This window comes from Phyllobates terribilis, unplaced genomic scaffold, assembly GCF_046119375.1.
Source record: "Phyllobates terribilis strain yellow unplaced genomic scaffold, ASM4611937v1 Scaffold_2__4_contigs__length_985480577, whole genome shotgun sequence".
Taxonomy (NCBI): Eukaryota; Metazoa; Chordata; class Amphibia; order Anura; family Dendrobatidae; genus Phyllobates; species Phyllobates terribilis.
This window is the reverse complement of record NW_027362762.1, coordinates 870,209,222-870,228,590: the sequence shown is the minus strand read 5'-3', so window position 1 is coordinate 870,228,590 and position 19,369 is coordinate 870,209,222. Positions and strand designations below refer to the sequence as shown.

General features: G+C 46.7%; 2 protein-coding genes across 9 annotated transcripts in view; one reads left to right on the top strand and one right to left on the bottom strand.

Moving 5' to 3' along the window:
- Positions 1-13,317, bottom strand: part of FANCB (FA complementation group B) — a 31,542-nt gene extending 18,225 nt beyond the window's left edge. For 2 of the 8 annotated variants that reach the window (XR_012301014.1, XM_073668072.1), the window contains exons 1-3: positions 13,128-13,272; positions 5,490-6,498; positions 1,270-1,425 (exon numbers count right to left, since the gene is read on the bottom strand). Coding sequence is in view for 7 of the 8 variants with exons in the window: in XM_073668072.1 (XP_073524173.1) it covers positions 1,270-1,425; positions 5,490-6,416 (1,083 nt within the window). In the remaining variant the exon portion in view is untranslated. Of the gene's footprint in view, positions 1-1,269; positions 1,426-5,489; positions 6,499-13,063 lie in introns of all 8 variants that reach the window. The other 6 variants (XM_073668079.1, XM_073668078.1, XM_073668073.1 and 3 more) reach the window with 6 other exon arrangements.
- The window catches only part of MOSPD2 (motile sperm domain containing 2), a 146,581-nt gene continuing 140,286 nt past the window's right edge, over positions 13,075-19,369 (top strand). The window contains exon 1 of the mRNA XM_073668080.1: positions 13,075-13,348. Coding sequence (XP_073524181.1) covers positions 13,340-13,348 — 9 coding nt within the window. The 5' untranslated portion in view covers positions 13,075-13,339. The remainder of the gene's footprint in view (positions 13,349-19,369) is intronic.

Genomic DNA, 19,369 nt, shown 5'->3' with positions numbered 1-19,369 from the left:
TGCAGCAGCTGCACGCCAGGATCCTCGGCCAAAGGTGCCGTTTGGCCCCAATCTGACATGGCTGAGAAGGAGCTCAGGTTACGTTCTCCTCTGCCCTCAGGGACACGTACAGTAACACTTCACTCTCACAAGATGGTTTTATCATGATTTTAACATGTTTGTGTGCTTGCTAAATTTAGTTTTTACAAAGTATGTGCCCGAGGCGACGCAGTTTTTACCGAGTAATTACAGTCTTTGAGTTTTACCTCTAGAAACAACATTGCAAAACCTTAGCAAGTTTGTGGAAAAAAATGCCTGAGATTTTTTTTTTTACATCTATTCGGGTAGGCAAAATAGGGTTAATAATAATAAACAATTTTTTTTGCATCAGAATTAAAGGGTTAGGCCACGCCACGTGCACATCAGTATTTGGTCAGTATTTTACATCAGTATTTGTAAGTCAAATTCGGGAGTGGAACAATCATAGGAAAAGTATAAGAGAAACACGTCATCACTTCTGCATTTTTCACCCACTCCTGGTTTTGGCTTACACATACTGATGTAAAATACTGACCAAATTTTCATCAGTATTTGCTAAGTATTTTACATCAGTATTTGAAAGCCAAAACCAGGAGTGGTTAGCAACTACTGAGATAAAAACTCACCAAATACTGAATGTGTGAACTTGGCCTTATTCTCATGATTGCCTTTTGGCTTCTTGCTTTTTAAGGGAAGGCGCGCTCCCGCTTGATTGACAGCTCAGACCTGCAGGGTGGCGGACCACTGGTCTGCACGCTCTCTGATGCTGCTGGGTGAGGCAGCTTTACCTCTGCAGAAATGGAGGCGAACAGGGGCAATAAAAGTGGATGGACAGCTTCAGAGCAGCGCTTCCAAGCTGTATAGCAAGCAGCTTGTAAACACTTGGCTTCTTGCAAAGAAGACCGTCATCCCCTGAAAGACTGCAGAGGTGGCCGGTGACCTTGGCAACAAGCAGTAAACCACCGAATTAAACATCCATCTGTTCTTGAGAATGGAGATTTTTTTAAAAATAAGTAAAAACTGCAAATTAGCTTGAACTTTGTAATTATAACTTTTTAATATGGGCTCTCAGGACAGGAGATATATATATATATATATATATATATATATATATATATATATCTATATCATACATAATATATATATTATACATATATATATCAGGCCGCCTAGAGTTATCGTCTGCTCTCTACACGGGTCCATGATATGATAGAAGAGCAGTACCGGATCAGGACTGTCCCATATACTTACTGGGTAATCGATGTCTCCACAATCAGTGAGTCTGAATGGCCGCTGCTCAGAGGAGTTGCTCGGATCATCATTGAACAGCAGGAGAACTTGATCAGAGCCGCTACCAACAAAATCGTCCACCAGTATATTTCTCACATGTTTCCAGGTAGCGGCGGTCTGTAAAGATACATATACGCATTATATGTTCTTACGAGTTTTCACACTTTTCATCTCAGCTAAGATAACTCTGCCCTTAATTAAAGGAACACAGGAAGCTAAAAAGAAAGACATTATCATGCCTGACAGGACCATGCACAACATAGGTTTAAAGGGGTTTTCCTATGAACAAAAGTGCATTTTAATTAATGGCTGTGTCTGACCGTGCAGGAACATGGTCTGATCATACCACATATCATGGACAGGGGGAGGATGCAAAAGAGTAAACAGACAGGACATAATGGGATCACATAGGATTCATTTTGTTTACAAACAGGCAGCGAAATGTTTTACCTCACAAAATGAATCAGCTGCGATCCCCTGCTGTCCTGTCTGTATACTCTTTTGCTTCCTCCCCTGCCCAGGAGCTGTGGTATGATCAAACCATGTTCCTGTACAATCAGACATAACCACTGATTAAAATGAGCTTTTGTTCGTGGGAAAACCCCTTTAGGTTATGTGCGCACGATCAGGAATGGCTTGCAGAAATTTCTGCAAGGTTCTGCACCTCTTTCCAGCAAAAACGCTGTGGAAAATCCGCAGCATTTTTGATTTTTTTTTGCGTTTTTGCCTGCGGATTTGCCGTGCGTTTTTTTCAATGCATTGTATAGGAAAAACAGGCCAAAACGCACAAAAAATGGACATGCTGCTTCTTTTTCCCGCATAATGAAATTCAGTCAGGAAAAATCCTGACCATGTGCACAGATCTTGCAAAATGTCATAGAAAATCATGGGATAAGGTTTGCAATGCGTTTTTGAGGTCAATTCCGCGAAGAATTGCCGCATCAAAAGCGCAGCATGTGCACATAGCCTTAAGCTAAGCCAAAGAAATGAGCCGGAGCATAAGTTGGTATGATCAATGTGTAGAAGCAGGTTCACACTGTGGCCATTTCACAGATGAAATGCAAGAAAAAAAAACTAAATGATCATATACCTTGCAGTAAGTAAATAACTAATAATACATGTAAATAACATAAGGTACTTACATTACACTATTTTGATAAAAAAAAGCATAAAAGCCATCCCACCACGACAAGGTGTACCCAATCAGGGATAGTCCTAACCTGTCTCTAGTCACAAGACCTCAGTGTGAACAAGGTAGAACAAGACAGGGGCCCGACTGTTCAGACACTCATCCATGGGAAGCCATAGATGAAATGCCTAGTTCAAAGGGGAGCCAGTTCCTTTATTATATTCTTCTTGTGAAGACCTCTAACCTCTTCTCCTATGTTGGATAAAAAGAAGTTATAAAACAGAGCTGTTACCACATCCATCCATCCATGAAGTCCACTGGACGTCAACCAAGGAAGAATGGGAGGATACCGGGACTCTTCACCATTTATGCACCACCTAGATGACTCTCGATGAGTGGGGTGCACTGTTTTATAACTTCTTGTATCTTGGACTATTCTTAGACTATTTTACCAGGGATATGCTTGGGAAAGTATTAGAAAGAAGCATTATAACAGAATGGTGTCGTTTTTTTTTCTGCCAAAAGATGGTGGCAGATCTTCTTTACGTTCCTCCTTCCTGAAGTCCTGCAGTGAGGAGAAAAGGGTGGTCTTGACCCACAGTCTCCTGATCGGTGGGGTGTCCCATCAATGGTGCAATCAGTGAATAACTGTTTATGGTGGTAAAACCTCTTTCAAAATGCTAAAGTGCTGCCATAACCAGGAAAGTTCTAAAGGAGTTTTGAGATCTCTATTGAAATTCATTAGTGGGAATGGATGCTTCTAAGACCTGGTTCACATGAGTGTATAAAAAAATTATTTTCATTAAAAAAAAAAAACAGGATGATTTTTTTTCTCACTTGTCATTCTGTGCAATCCATTTTCTTTACAGTAGCAGCTATCAATAACTTACAAGACTATTTAGGCTATGTTCACACATCATGGTTTTTTGCAGCAGATTTTTATGCAAATTTTCAACTGCCTTTTGCAGTACCAGCAAAGTCTATGAGATTCCAGAATTCTTAGTTCACACATCATGATTTTTTTTTTGTTCAGGATTTTATGTCTCATGTTTTTTTTTGGAAAATAGAGCACGTCACTTCTTTCAGCGTTTTTTCACCCATAGGAAGTAATGGGTGGTGAAAAAAAAAAAAAATCGCATAAAAAAACACACCAATATTTGTTTCAGCGTTTTTGATGGCAAAATAGAATGGGGTTCTTTTTTTTCACAGAACTTTATGTACATGCATAAAAAGAGACAGAAGGATGGTGAAAAAACGCTGAAAAAACGCGTCAAAAAAGCACCAAAACTGCAAGAAAAATCCTGAACAAAATGCCCTTGAAGATCAGGTTTTGCTGCAGAAAATTGACCTAAAAAAAACATGTGTGAACATAGCCTTACAGTTTCTTATGCTACACCGTATGGGATCCGTTTTTTTCTGCACACCCCTAAGTCTCAGCCGACGTAATAAGAAATTAGACGGCTCATCCGATCCGTTCAATTGAATAATATTAGTCCTGGTTCTATCCAGCTTTTTTCAGGAGTGGGAGCCAAAACCAGGTGAGGAACAATCAGAGAAAAGGTACAATAGAAACAAGTCACCAATTCTGCATTTATCACCCACTCCTGGTTTTGGCTCCCACTCCTGAGAAAAAATACTGACCGAAAACTGATAGTGGTGCTGTGGCCTTTGGAGAGTTTCTGCACCATTTTTGCACCTATTAAGCAATATTGTTTAAATGTATTTTTTCCAATGTGTTTTTGTGTGCATTTTTTTACATGAGCTTTTATCATGTTTTTTTGTGTTTTTTGTCTCTTTTTGGTGTGTCATGTTTTAACCAAAGCTGCTTTGTTTTTAGTACTTCATGGTATTTGGCTTTGAAAAACTTTAGTGACAAAGTCCTGTGTGGATTATGTGTTTTCAATGCATTTGCACAGCCGAAACGCTCAGAAAACACATATGCATCATCTAATGCAAGTCTATGGGAAAAATCTGCACATAAAATCAGCGTACCCGCAAGAGAAATTGACATGTTGTGGATGTGAAACAAGCACCGAAGGTCAATGGTGGAGACAAAGTCCAGCATCCAATGTGGGAAATAAAACATTTTTTTGTAAAAACAACTTAACAAAGGACTTTTGGACTTTTTTTCTCCACCATTTGCTTCACTTCTTGTGGCCGATACAAGCTTTCAGCCCGTGCATCGCTTTGGGATAACTACTTAATCGTGAGTGAGCTGGATACGATTGTACTTTTTTCATGTACGCACCGCAGGTCAGTTTACACTGAATAAAAATAAAGCACAGCGGGCAGGAGATCTCTATAAATGGCATCCACAAGTCACAGATCAATACTCTCCTGAGCTGACGAGGTTTAGGTCACTAAATGGTCAATGAGTAACAGCCATCGGACAAAAGTGTATGGGGTAAACCTTCATTGTTCTCAGAGGAATAAGCTTCTGCCTGAGGTTTACTACCCCAGAAAACTTGTGTATGGGGCGATTGTGATAGACGGCAGCTGGCGGAACACCTCTGCTCGACGGATATTTCCACGTTACAGGTATTCCCATCTCCGAGATCCTATCCCAATACGTAGCAGGTGTAATAATAATAATATTAGCAAATACTTCCAATTAGAAATGTAGTATAGTTCTTCTGATTTTCTATGTCGCTTACCGCATGTGCAGGGCATTGCAGTATCTTAGATATCCACGGTTATGACCACTCATATAGTGACAGTTACTTGTTAGTGGTCGTAACCATGGATACCTAAGCTACTGCAATGCCCTGCACATGGGGTAAGCAACATAGCGAATCAGAAGAACCCAACTACATTTCTAATTGGAGGTGTTTGCTAATTTTATTATTATTACACCTACTACATAATGGGATAGGATCATGGAGATGGGAACACCCTTTTAATGAAAAACTGCAACCTTCCATGATTACCATGAAGTTTCAGATTATTGCAATTGGAGGTTTCTAACATAGAAATAGCCAATCTTAAGCAGGTAAAAGTTCTGATATAGATTTTATATATACATATATATATATAGATATATCCTCACAATTACCTTCCATCCGTCTTTCCATATTCCGCAGGCGTCCCCAGAAGAGAAGGACAGAACACATAATGTATCTGCTTGGCTTGTATATGCAACCTGTAACTTTGAAAGGTTTTCATTGGGAAGCTGGCAGACCTGCTTAGGGACTCCATTATGGAACCAGATCAATTGCTTACTGCTGGCTGCTATTGCTGCTGTCTCATATCTGCCATTAACCTTTTCCATCACACAAACTTCAAGGCATCGCAGCACGCTGGAGTAGACATGCGGAACAAGACAAGATGCCGGCACAGCTTTCTGATTACCAATGCAGTACAAAATAAACTCCTTTCCTTGAAGACTTCTGTTAGGAAGAGAAGAGCTTGTTAGACCCTCGCCATCCAATCTCATGCTCGTTATCCCCAAAATACAAGTTCCTTCTTCAACAGTACCAGCCCAAAGAAGAGCGGAAATACTGATTGGAGCCGTTAAAACTTCTGAAGTTAAAGATGAGACGTAAAGGAGATTTTCCCGTTGTCTCCACAGAACGGTGGGGCCATCGGTTATGGAGAGATCGTCCATGGTTTCCGCGTTCACTTTGAACTTGGAGTAGGGTTCCAGTTCATTAGACGAGTGGAGAAGCAGAAGAATCAGCCTCAAACAACCACGAGACTTTTTCTTACAAGTCCTCAGCAAAACGCATGGAAGCCTAATGCCGCTTCTGGCATCTGCCACACAGCGGACGCAGGCAAGCTCCAGGGCGGACTTACTACATGGGACGTTGTACTCCCCACCAGAGACGTCAATGAGCTGTCCACTCTCAGCACTGAACGCCTTCCTGGAGAACGCAAGAACATTTCTCTCTGCCGGGTCCGAGCTCTTTCTCTGTAATACTTGAAATGTAATGATCTGTCCATTGTAGGCGACAGCGTGTCCATTGCTACTAGTGATCTCCATTCTTTCACTATACCGATGTGAGTACTAAAAGGTTCATCTGAGAATCAGAAAGATATTCGGTTTAAGGAGGATGAAAACGTATCTGAAAACACAAAAAATATATATTTTACGCAAAATAAAAAGTTCTTCTGTGCAGAGATAACAGTGATGTAAATGATAGCGCCTCCTATGGTTGTAGTGGTGCACGCCAATGCTCTGTTGCTATTCCTTGTTCTCGCAGGCATTGGTGCGGTAGAGGGACCCCTCCTGGTAATACTGCCCTCTATTGGGAGAAAGCACTGTCCTTTATTGGGAGGCAGCACTGGCTCCTTGGGGGTGGGTTTGGTAGAAAGCACTGGCTCCTTGGGAGTGGGTTTGGGAGAAAGCACTGGCTCCTTGGGAGTGGGTTTGGGGGAAAGCACTGGCTCCTTGGGAGTGGGTTTGGGGGAAAGCACTGGCTCCTCGGGGGTGGGTTTGGGAGACAGCACTGGCTCATCGGGGGTGGGTTTGGGAGAAAGCATGGGCTCCTTGGGGGTGGGGTTACAATTGTGCAAGGGCGCAATGGGGAGGTGCTGCAGCCCACCCACAACTAAGCAACAATAGGGGGAATTTTTTTACTACATTGCAGCCACACCATGGCCTCTACGTCTGGCCTTACCCTAAAGCCCTGGACCCATATGCGAACACACTGCGTTTCTTTCCTGCAGATGTCCGCACGGAAATACTGAATCTGGTCTGATTGCTGCGTTTTTGCTGCTTTTGTGTTGCACTTTCCTCTTTTTAATGCATTTTTAATGTAGATGTGATGCAGCATTTCTTTATGCTTATTTAGCACAGAAAAGCTGGGGTTCTGCACCTTATGAACACAATTCTACAGACATTGCACAATCCAACGTCTTTAATCGCAGAATTTTCATGAAATCACATCCACTCTGCAGCACACTGTCCGGCTCAACAAAAACACAGTGTTTACGCCATATGGAAATACGACATAAGGGTTCTAATGGAAACGAGGGTTGGGACTGCTGGACTTCTACATGCTGGAGGCAGCACTTATCCAGAAGTATCTGACAGCAGATTGTCCTCTCTGCATTAGGGAAGAGGCACACGGCCATAAAACTCGGACGAGAATCGCAACGCATTGCTTGGACTGGCCGTCGGCTATTCCAACCAGAGAGTGACAGCACGGCCAATCCTCGTCACAGTTACACGGCCGTGTGACTCTTCCCTTGTAATAAGCATGAACGCTGTGCCAAGATGAGCATGAATGTATACGGGGAGGCCAGGTCTGCTTGGCTGATAGCTATATTAGGTAGAAAGATAACTTTATGCTCTAGATCACACTGGTATTACAGATCATACAATAGAAATGACAATCTATTGGACTTTAAAGGGATCATTGAATCCTTGACAGCGAGAACAGTACGGCAGACTGCGCCATCAGAAACAGTGCAACATGTAACTGCAATCGGGCAGTGAGTACTGACTCGGTTTTCTCGAGCCCCTTAAGTGAATAGTGAAGAGATGCAATACCACACACAACCTGTAGATGGGGGCAGCGCTATTTTTGGAAAAAGACTGTGGTGTTTTTCTAATCCAGGACAATCTCTTGAAGCCCTTTGGCACCTAATGTAACGGTACATCATAGTGAGAATGCGAGTGTATGGAGGGGAAGATGGTGGCTGTGTTATGCAGCAAGCACCAGAGCTAGCTGCTGATCTGCCATTTAGATGCTACTTTCAACCACTGACCCATAAATTTACCTTTTGCTGGTAAGTGAGTGCATCGAGGACCATTGGGTTGGCATGACCTAATGAGGCCTCTGTCATTGCCATTTTGCTCCCCCCGAAGGAGAGCCTATGAAGGGGGATTTAAAGGGATTGTCAGCACAGAATGAATGTCCAAACCAAGCACAGGCGCTCGGTGCATCACGGCAGGGCCAAAAACTTCAATACACCATCCCACCTGCTTGTTTTCCATCTATCTCCGCTCTTCTCTAGCTCTATGACAGGGGTCTCAAACACGCGGCCCGCGGGCCGCATGCGGCCCCTGAGGCTGCTTTATGCGGCCCGCAGGCACAGACCCCTTGATGATCCCGACCTGGTCCAGGAGGAGCCGCCGACAGCAGCGCTGCATTGCCGCACAGAGACCGTCTCCCAGCACAGCATTTCCAATGTCAGCCGCCGGCCAATCAGAGGCCAGCAGCTGATATCTGCGTGTCGGCGCAGCGAGTATGATGTCATTGCCATATGCAGATGTCAGCTGCTGGCCTCTGATTGGCCGGCGGCTGACATTGGAAATGCTGTGCTGGGAGACGGTCTCTGTGCGGCAATTCAGCGCTGCTGTCGGCGGCTCCTCCTGGACCAGGTCGGGATCGTCAAGGGGTCGGACTCTGTGGTGCCTGCGGGCCACATCTGCAGGAAGGCCGCCGAGGGAACGGAGGACAGGTGAGAATCATCTTTTTTTTTTTCTATTTTATGTGTGTGAAGAACAGCACAGGGGGCACATAGCCACAAGAGGGGACCTGGATGGGGCACAGAGCCACAAGAGGGGACCTGGATGGGGCACAGAGCCACAGGACGGGGACCTGGATGGGGCACATAGCCACAAGAGGGGACCTGGATGGGGCACAGAGCCACAAGAGGGGACCTGGATGGGGCACATAGCCACAAGATGGGGACCTGGATGGGGCACATAGCCACAAGAGGGGACCTGGATGAGGCACATAGCCACAAGAGGGGACCTGGATGGGGCACATAGCCACAGGATGGGGACCTGGATGGGGCACATAGCCACAAGAGGGGACCTGGATGGGGCACATAGCCACAAGATGGGGACCTGGATGGGGCACATAGCCACAGGATGGGGACCTGGATGGGGCACATAGCCACAAGAGGGGACCTGGATGGGGCACATAGCCACAGGACGGGGACCTGGATGGGGCACATAGCCACAAGAGGGGACCTGGATGAGGCACATAGCCACAGGATGGGGACCTGGATGGGGCACATAGCCACAAGATGGGGACCTGGATGGGGCACATAGCCACAGGACGGGGACCTGGATGGGGCACATAGCCACAGGACGGGGACCTGGATGGGGCACAGAGCCTCAAGATGTGGACCTGGATGGGGCACATAGCCTCAAGATGGGGACCTGGATGGGGCACAGAGCCACAAGATGGGGACCAGAGCCACAAGATGGGGACCTGGATGGGGCACATAGCCACAAGATGGGGACCTGGATGGGGCACATAGCCACAAGATGGGGACCTGGATGGGGCACATAGCCACAAGATGGGGACCTGGATGGGGAACATTGCCACAGGATGGGGACCTGGATGAGGCACATTAGTACAAGATGGGCGCCAGGATGGGGCACAGAGCCACAAGATGGGGACCTGGATGGGGCACAGAGCCACAAGATGGGGACCTGGATGGGGCACAGAGCCACAAGATGGGGACCTGGATGGGGCACAGAGCCACAAGATGGGGACCTGGCTGGGGAACATTGCCACAGGATGGGGACCTGGATGGGGCACATAGCCACAGGATGGGGACCTGGATGAGGCACATTAGTACAAGATGGGCGCCAGGATGGGGAACGTTGCCACAGGATGGGGACCTGGATGGGGCACATTAGTACAAGATGGGGACTTGGATGGGGAACATTACTACAAGATGTTTTCCATTATTACTATATGATGCTAATTGTAAGACAATATTACTGTATGTGGCCAATTGGGGGAAATAAAATTGTAAAAAAAATAAAAAATAAAATAAAGCATGAAAAAATATTGGGCACTAAAAATGCTGTTTTATATGTAAACTAAAGTAAACACAAAAAAGTGCACGTTTATTATTGCCACATCCATAACGACCCAAGCCATAAAAAATAAACACGGCAAAAATGTTCAAAAGGTGTATACAAAAAAAATGGTATCACTAAAAATGTCACATTGAACAAAGAATGCGGCCCCCCAAATTCAAATTTTTTCCATGTGCGGCCCATATACCCAGCCGAGTTTGAGACCCCTGCTCTATGAAGACAGAGCTGTCAATCAAAGAAGAGGGGGGTGGAGATAGAGGGAAAACAAGCAGGTGGTGAAGTGTATATAAATGATTGGCCCCGTCAGGATACACCGAGCGGCAAGACTTAGTTTATGCAGTCATTCTGTGCTGACAGAGACTCTTTAAATAAGTAATAAAAAATGATATCTATCTATATATACACTGCTCAAAAAAATAAAGGGAACACTTAAACAACAGAATATAACTCCAAGTAAATCAAACTTCTGTGAAATCAAACTGTCCACTTAGGAAGCAACACTGAAAGACAATCAATTTCACATGCTGTTGTGCAAATGGAATAGACTATAGATGGAAATTATTGGCAATTATCAAGACACCCTCAATAAAGGAGTGGTTCTGCAGGTGGGGACCACAGACCACATCTCAGTACCAATGCTTTCTGGCTGATGTTTTGGTCACTTTTGAATGTTGGTTGTGCTTTCACACTCGTGGTAGCATGAGACGGACTCTACAACCCACAGAAGTTGCTCAGGTAGTGCAGCTCATCCAGGATGGAACATCAATGCGAGCTGTGGCAAAAAGGTTTTCTGTGTCTGTCAGCGTAGTGTCCAAAGGCTGGAGGCGCTACCAGGAGACAGGCCAGTACACCAGGAGACGTGGAGGGGGCCGTAGGAAGGCAACAACCCAGCAGCAGGACCGCTACCTCCGCCTTTGTGCAAGGAGGAACTGGAGGAGCACTGCCAGAGCCCTGCAAAATGACCTCCAGCAGGCCACAAACGGTTAGAAACCAACTCCATGAGGGTGGTATGAGGGCCCGAAGTCCACAGATGGGGGCTGTGCTCACAGTCCAACACCGTGCAGGACGCTTGGCATTTGCCACAGAACACCAGGATTGGCAAAGTCTCCACTGGCGCCCTGTGCTCTTCACAGATGAAAGCAGGTTCACACTGAGCACATGTGACAGAGTCTGGAGACGCCATGGAGAGCGATCTGCTGCCTGCAACATCCTTCAGAATGACCGGTTTGGCAGTGGGTCAGTAATGGCGTGGGGTGGCATTTCTTTGGTAGCCTGACTGCCATTAGGTACAGAGATGAGATCCTCAAACCCCTTGTGAGACCATATGCTGGTGCGGTTGGCCCTGGGTTCCTCCTAATGCAGGACAATGCCAGACCTTATGTGGCTGGAGTGTGTCAGCAGTTCCTGCAAGATGAAGGCATTGAAGTTATGGACTGGCCCGTCCGTTCCCCAGACCTGAATCTGATTGAGCACATCTGGGACATCATGTCTCGCTCCATCCACCAACGTCACGTTGCACCACAGACTGTCCAGGAGTTGGCGGATGCTTTAGTCCAGGTCTGGGAGGAGATCCCACAGGAGACCATCTGCAACCTCATCAGGAGCATGCCCAGGCATTGTAGGGAGGTCATACAGGCACGTGGAGGCCACACACAATACTGAGCATCATTTTGACTAGCTTTAAGGACATCACATCAAAGTTGGATCAGCCTGTAGTGTGTTTTTCCACTTTAATTTTGGGGGTGACTCCAAATCCAGGCCTCCATTGGTTAATAAATCTGATTTCCATTGATGATTTTTGTGTGATATTGTTGTCAGCACATTCAACTTTGTACAGAACAAAGTATTCAATGAGAATATTTCATTCATTCAGATCTAGGATGTGTTATTTGAGTGTTCCCTTTATTTTTTTGAGCAGTATATATATATATATATATATATATATATATATATATATATATATATAGCACTAGCAAACATTCAATTGGAAATAACGGGTGCCGAATCCACAGGTATATACCAAACCTCCAAGTAATCAGAAAAAATTGAAGACAGCACTCTTTTTTGGCAAAAATGATGTTGAATTTATGTAAAGGCTAATGGCGACTTTTCGGCTCCAACAGTACATGACATCACTAGAGCCACACTACATGACGTCACTGTGGACTCCGGTACTAGAGCCACATTACATGACGTCACTGCGGACCCCGGGACTAGAGCCACACTACATGACGTCACTGTGGACTCCGGTACTAGAGCCACATTACATGACGTCACTGCGGACCCCGGTACTAGAGCCACACTACATGACGTCACTGCGGACACCGGGACTAGAGCCACACTATGACGTCACTGCGGACCCCGGGACTAGAGCCACACTACATGACGTCACTGCGGACCCCGGGACTAGAGCCACACTACATGACGTCACTGCGGACCCCGGGACTAGAGCCACACTACATGACGTCACTGCGGACCCCGGGACTAGAGCCACACTACATGACGTCACTGCGGACCCAGGGACTAGATCCACACTATATGACGTCACTGCGGACCCCGGGACTAGAGCCACACTACATGACGTCACTGCGGACCCCGGGACTAGAGCCACACTACATGACGTCACTGCGGACCCCGGGACTAGAGCCACACTACATGACGTCACTGCGGACCCCGGGACTAGAGCCACACTACATGACGTCACTGCGGACCGCGGGACTAGAGCCACACTACATGACGTCACTGCGGACCGCGGGACTAGAGCCACACTACATGACGTCACTTAGTTTACAGTCTCTGGTGACTTCCAGATATCTGAACCCAAAAGTCCCGCCATGTACCGCAGTGCACTGTGGGTAACACGCCGCATGGCTGCGAGGAGCCCCCGGTCCCCGCTGATCTCACCGTACACACCGCCCCGCAGTCAGGAGCGCAGTTACCCGCTTACGGTCCCAGCCTCTCACCCGCTGACGTCATGCAGCAGATAGCGGAGGCGACAGCCGCCCAGGAGGGGGCAGGACGAACAGTGACGTTTTCGGTGACGTCAGTGAGGCCGGAAGGACTGGGAGACACCGGGTAGTGCAGTGTACGGGGAGCAGCGGCGGCAGACGGCGACGATGGCCGAGGTGAGTACTAGAGAGATGGGAGAGAAATGTACAGGGGAGAGGAGGAAGGAGGGCAGAGGCGGCCAGTGCCGGCAACAGTGATGGCTGCAGTGATTGTCATCAGGTGGCTGCGGGGACACGAGAGATCATCAGGTGGCGCAGATGGGACTGCGTGATGTCATCAGGTGGCGCAGATGGGACTGCGTGATGTCATCAGGTGGAGCTGATGGGACTGCGTGATGTCATCAGGTGGCGCAGATGGGACTGCGTGATGTCATCAGGTGGCGCAGATGGGACTGCGTGATGTCATCAGGTGGAGCTGATGGGACTGCGTGATGTCATCAGGTGGTGCAGATGGGACTGCGTGATGTCATCAGGTGGCGCAGATGGGACTGCGTGATGTCATCAGGTGGCGCAGATGGGACTGCGTGATGTCATCAGGTGGCGCAGATGGGACTGCGTGATGTCATCAGGTGGAGCAGATGGGACTGAGTGATGTCATCAGGTGGAGCAGATGGGACTGAGTGATGTCATCAGGTGGCGCAGATGGGACTGTCATCAGCAGCTTGTAGGGGAGGGGGGCTCCATGTGATATCGGCGGCAGGTGCAGTGGGGTCATGTGATGCCGGCGGCAGGTGCAGTGGGCTCATGTGATGTCGGCGGCAGGTGCAGTGGGCTCATGTGATGTCGGCAGTGGGGTCATGTGATGTCGGCGGCAGGTGCAGTGGGCTCATGTGATGTCGGCCGTGGGGTCATGTGATGTCGACGGCAGGGGCAGTGGGGTCATGTGATGTCGGCGGCAGGTGTAGTAGTGGGGTCATGTGATGTCGACGGCAGGTGCAGTGGGGTCATGTGATGTCGGCGGCAGGTGCAGTGGGCTCATGTGATGTCGGCGGCAGGGGCAGTGGGCTCATGTGATGTCGACGGCAGGGGCAGTGGGCTCATGTGATGTCGGCGGCAGGTGCAGTGGGCTCATGTGATGTCGGCGGCAGGTGCAGTTGGCTCATGTGATGTCGGCGGCAGGTGCAGTGGGCTCATGTGATGTCGGCAGTGGGGTCATGTGATGTCGACGGCAGGTGCTGTGGGGTCATGTGATGTCGACGGCAGGTGCTGTGGGCTCATGTGATGTCGGCGGCAGGTGCTGTGGGCTCATGTGATGTCGGCGGCAGGTGCTGTGGGCTCATGTGATGTCGGCGGCAGGTGCTGTGGGCTCATGTGATGTCGGCGGCAGGTGCAGTGGGCTCATGTGATGTCGGCGGCAGGTGCAGTGGGCTCATGTGATGTCGGCGGCAGGTGCAGTGGGCTCATGTGATGTCAGTATAAGCAGAGGCCTCTGAGCACAGATGTGCAGGAGGATTATGGCTGCTGCGAACCTCATCCCGTCTGACCACTGACCGTCCTGTGATCTGCGCTGTGTTCACGCCTCGTGTTACTGTGTGTCAGAGCTGAGATCTCCAAACTATGGCTGAAGTGAAAGTACAACTCTCAACATGAGTGTCAGAACTTGCTGAGAGCTGTAGTTCCTCCAGAGCTGGAGAGCGCACTGGAAGATGGCGGGTTATACGTGTAGACATTGTTCTGTTATCAGAGGCGCCCAGTCCGTGTGCGGCAGGTGACATTGCTCTCCATGTCTGCACCTTGTTATATTCAGGTCTATAAAAATGTCTTATTTGTTGCCGATTAAATATAAAGGTTCCTCTCCCAGTACACCGGTCTGCACTCAATCTTTAGATTTCTAGTTTTTTGCAAATCTTTTTGAAAGTTTCCTGTGACCAAGTTCATTGAACCAGGCCGACACGAGGATCCTCTTTTCTTTGTTATACCGGTAGGAAGAAGCGGTTTTATTTCTGGAAGTGACTTCGAGCTTTACCCCAGAACACAAAGTGCAAGTGTAAATTTAGGGAAGAAAGAAAACGGTCATATGATGATGGTGATGACGTGTTTCTGTATTCGAGGGCTGTCAGCCAATATGTCAGTGTTATACCAGTGGTTCTCCGATGTCATCACACAGTTCGGTCTTTATGTCTAGATTGTCAGTAATGAAACATTCAGTACAACAGTAAGGCTCTGTTCACATGTCCAGGTGTCAGTACAGATCCTGTATTAAATAAATATTTCTTTACAAACAGAAAAAAGAATGGAACATAAATTTTGAATGGATCCCTCTTTGAATGATTTAAATTGAATACATTTAAAGGGAACCTGTCATGTTTCCAAACACTCAGTGGTTAGCACTGTAGCTTTGCATCACTGGGGTCCTGGGTTCAAATCCCACCAAGGACAACATCTGCAAGGAGTTTGTATGTTCTCCCTGTGTTTGCGTGGGTTTCCTCTGGGTTCTCCGGTTTCTTCCCACACTCCAAAGATATACTGATAGGGAATGTAGATTGTGAGTCCCAATGGGGACAGTGATAATGTCTGTAAAAGTGCTGAGGAATATGATTATAATTAAGCATAATAAATAATAATAAGTAACCTACAGATATGGGGGCAGTCTGCAGGCACTCCAAAGCCATGTAGCCGCTTTACTGAAAGCCTGGCTACCAGGAGGAAATTACCTTTATTCCTCCCTGCAGCCTCCGGCTTTCAGTCATAGAGGTGCGGGTTCAGTCATTGGTGAGTAAGCCGTGAGCGGCAGCTGTAACCAATCCCCAGCACAATGACTGACAGCTTGCTCTGCTGTTGCTCAGCGCAGAGTCGTCATTACAGCTTCTGCTCACTATGTGCCGAGCAGTGACTGAAAACCGGAGGCTGCTGGGAGAAATAAAGTTTATTTTCTAACAGTGGCTGCACTTTTAATGCGGTGGCCACATGGCTTAAGTTTCCATTTTGTATCCGTTTTTGTTCTTTGTTACTTACTAAGTATCTCTGAAGACTTCTAGTGTTCCATGTATGTGACTAAACAACCATTCAGCCTTATGACTTGGGCCCCTTTGGATAGTTCCCATGGACATTAGTGGGGTCTGTGGAGAATGCGCTGAATGCTCTGCTTGTGTAAAGTGCCCCCTTTCTCCTCCTTTTCTGGTTCTCAGGTCTACAACTTGTCTATGTGCGGGCACCGAGGGCTGCTGCGTTATTACTTTGGTCAGTGGGGAATGATGTTATGGCAATGACTATCCACACAGCGAACTGAGGTCATCAGCGAGCAACGTCTATCAGCTTGTGAAACCATTCACTGCCCTAATGGCTACAGAAAGCGCCTGTGACCCGTCCCCTGCTCTCTGGGTGAGCTCTCACCTCCTGATTTTTGGCCAGACTCTCAGTTCCTGCTCTTTGATCTACATGGGGTTGTGATTTCAGGCCCGTCCTGGGGACCTTGCTTTTAAGAAATGTTTGATATATCTGCTAATGGAGACTTGGAGTAAAGATTAACTAATGATCTTACAGTTATAGATTTATACATATATGAAACTTCTGCAAGGAGGATATATAATAGGTAACTTCAGAGGAGGACCCCTCTACCTCCTATCCTTTGGATAAGTTACTGACCGGAGGGGGACCTGCTTCCATTGGCAGAAAAGGTCCCTCACCTCCCCTCTGTCTCTAAACTCCTGGAACATTTAGTCTAATCTTATCCCTCATATAACTCTCTTCTTGACCCATTGCAATCTAGTTTAATCAATCTACTAAAAGCAAAATCTAATGGTCACTGCTCCCTGCTGCTTCTCCTGGATCTCTGTGCTGCATTCCACACTGTGGACCACCAGCTCCTCCGCACTATGCTGCACTCTTATCGGCCTTCAGGATACTGTTCTCTCTTGGTTCTCAGTCTTCTGAGCGCTCCATCAATGAGCAGAAGTTTGGATTCTGGTACCTGACCCAAGCTTTATTCCAAACTTCAGTTCTCCCAAACTTGAACCAGAACCTGAACCACGTTGAAAACAATGAGGACCCAAATTTTTGAGCCTGAAAATTCTCTCTTTCTCCGAACATTGCAACGGACTTCCAGGGAAAATCCGTGCTCAGCATTTAGCGCCGAACTTTTGAAGTTCGAGTTTGCTCATCTCTCTTCTCCTCCTCTTTCCCTTACTGTTAGTGTTCTCTATACTGCCCCTATTGGACAAATCGTCAGTAGATTTGGTTTTCAGTACCATCTCTATGATGATGACACCCAATTATACACATCAGCTCCTGACATCACCCCCCGCATTACTACAAAATGCCAGTGATTGTCCACTGTCTTGAATATCATGTTCTCCCTCTATCTATAACTGAACCCCTTGTGTGTCATCTCTCTACTAACTTAACTAAACCCAATATTGCCATTTCCTTGTGTGGTTCTACGATAATTCCCAAGCAACACACTAGCTGTCTTAGAGTTGTATTTACCACAGATTTTTCCTTCACTCCCTATATCTAATCATTTGCTCATGTCACCTTTACCATAAAAACATTTCTAGAATTCCTCCTTTTCTTATCTTTGACTCTGCAAAAACTCTTACTGTTGGTCTGATTCCTTCTTGGCTGGACTATGCATCTCTCTGCTAATCGGCCTCCCTCTTGCTAAACTCTCCCCTCCCCAATCCATCCTGAATTCAGTAGACAGGATAATATTTCTGTCCAGCTGCTACATTTATGCCTCCACTCTGTGCCAGCCATTACACTGGTTGCCCATCCACTACAGTGAACAGTATAAACTTATCACTCTCACCTAATCTGCATATAACATATGCAATAAATTAATCAGTACACCATGGCAATGTAAAAAATGAATTAATCGTTACACATTTCCAAATCCAAACCTTAATAAATTCAGGGTGTATTTACTTCTATAGAAGTTACAAAAATATCTACACAGTTTTGCTTGGCCGTTTTAGGAACTCTCATAGAAATGAATGGAGAGTGGCACGCATATGGAGCTGCCTGTTCATTCACAGGGGCATAAGAGGAGGCCGCATACTCGGGATGGGTGCAGCTTCTCAGGTGGGGCATGCATCCCATGTATATGCCATGTGTGTCTGAGACAGGTTAAACAGATATTCCTGTCTACAAACCCCAATGATAAATGGATAAACTGATAACATGTTATTTTTCATATAACAGTTGATTGAAAAAAAGTCTCATCTATTTTCATTTGTATTTTTTTTTTTTGCAGCAGCAGCAGTCAGTTTTTGCCAAAGTAACAACAGTAAATTATACGATAATTTATTTATATTATTTTTTATTAATTCCATGGTGCTGTACATGTGAGGAGGGTTTACATACATATAATATACAGTAGGTAGACTAACATTGACAGACTGGTACGGAGAGGGAGGGAACGCTGTCCTCATGGGCTTACAATCTAAGTTACTGCCATACTGCGTGTTGCTTATTAAACCGGTTGTCCACTACTTTAGCATTGATGCATCAATGTATAATCGGCCGGGATCCCACACGCGGCACCCCCGCCGATCAGCTGTTATTGGTGCCAGTGGCCGCCAGAAGGAAGTCCTTACCTGCGGTGTCCGGCGCTTGTTACTGCACATCCGCCTCCTATTCAATTGAATGGGAAGCGGATGTGCAGTACCCCGCTGTGGCCACTACAGATGGACGGCCAGGCACCGTGGGTGAGGACTTCCGGCCGCCGGCACCGATAACAGCTGATCGGCGGGGGTGCCACATGCGGGACCCCAGCCGATTATACATTGATGCCCTACGGATAGGGCATCAAAGTCAAAGTAGTGGACAACCCCTTTAATGAGCCCTTCTTTCTATCTGATTTAAAAGAAAAAGGGAAAAACCACCATGACCAAACCTTAGATTTGGCTCTAACTTCTGAGTATCAGATATTGAAATAATAGACAAAGCTTGTGGACACAGAGTGGTGTTTTTTCCATGTGTAATGATTGGAAGTTCACTAGAGAAGAAGCTGGGCAGGACTAGTCTTCACAGTATAAGGGCAGGTACGGACAGCGTAGATTCTCTCATCCGAGAGAATTGGGCCGATGTGGCGGTCAGAGTGTGGCGGTCAGATTCTCTGTGATGAGGAGAAGATGGAGAAAAAATGTCTCCTCCATTCTAAAATCAGACAGCACTCAAATGTCGTCTGAGTGCAGTCTG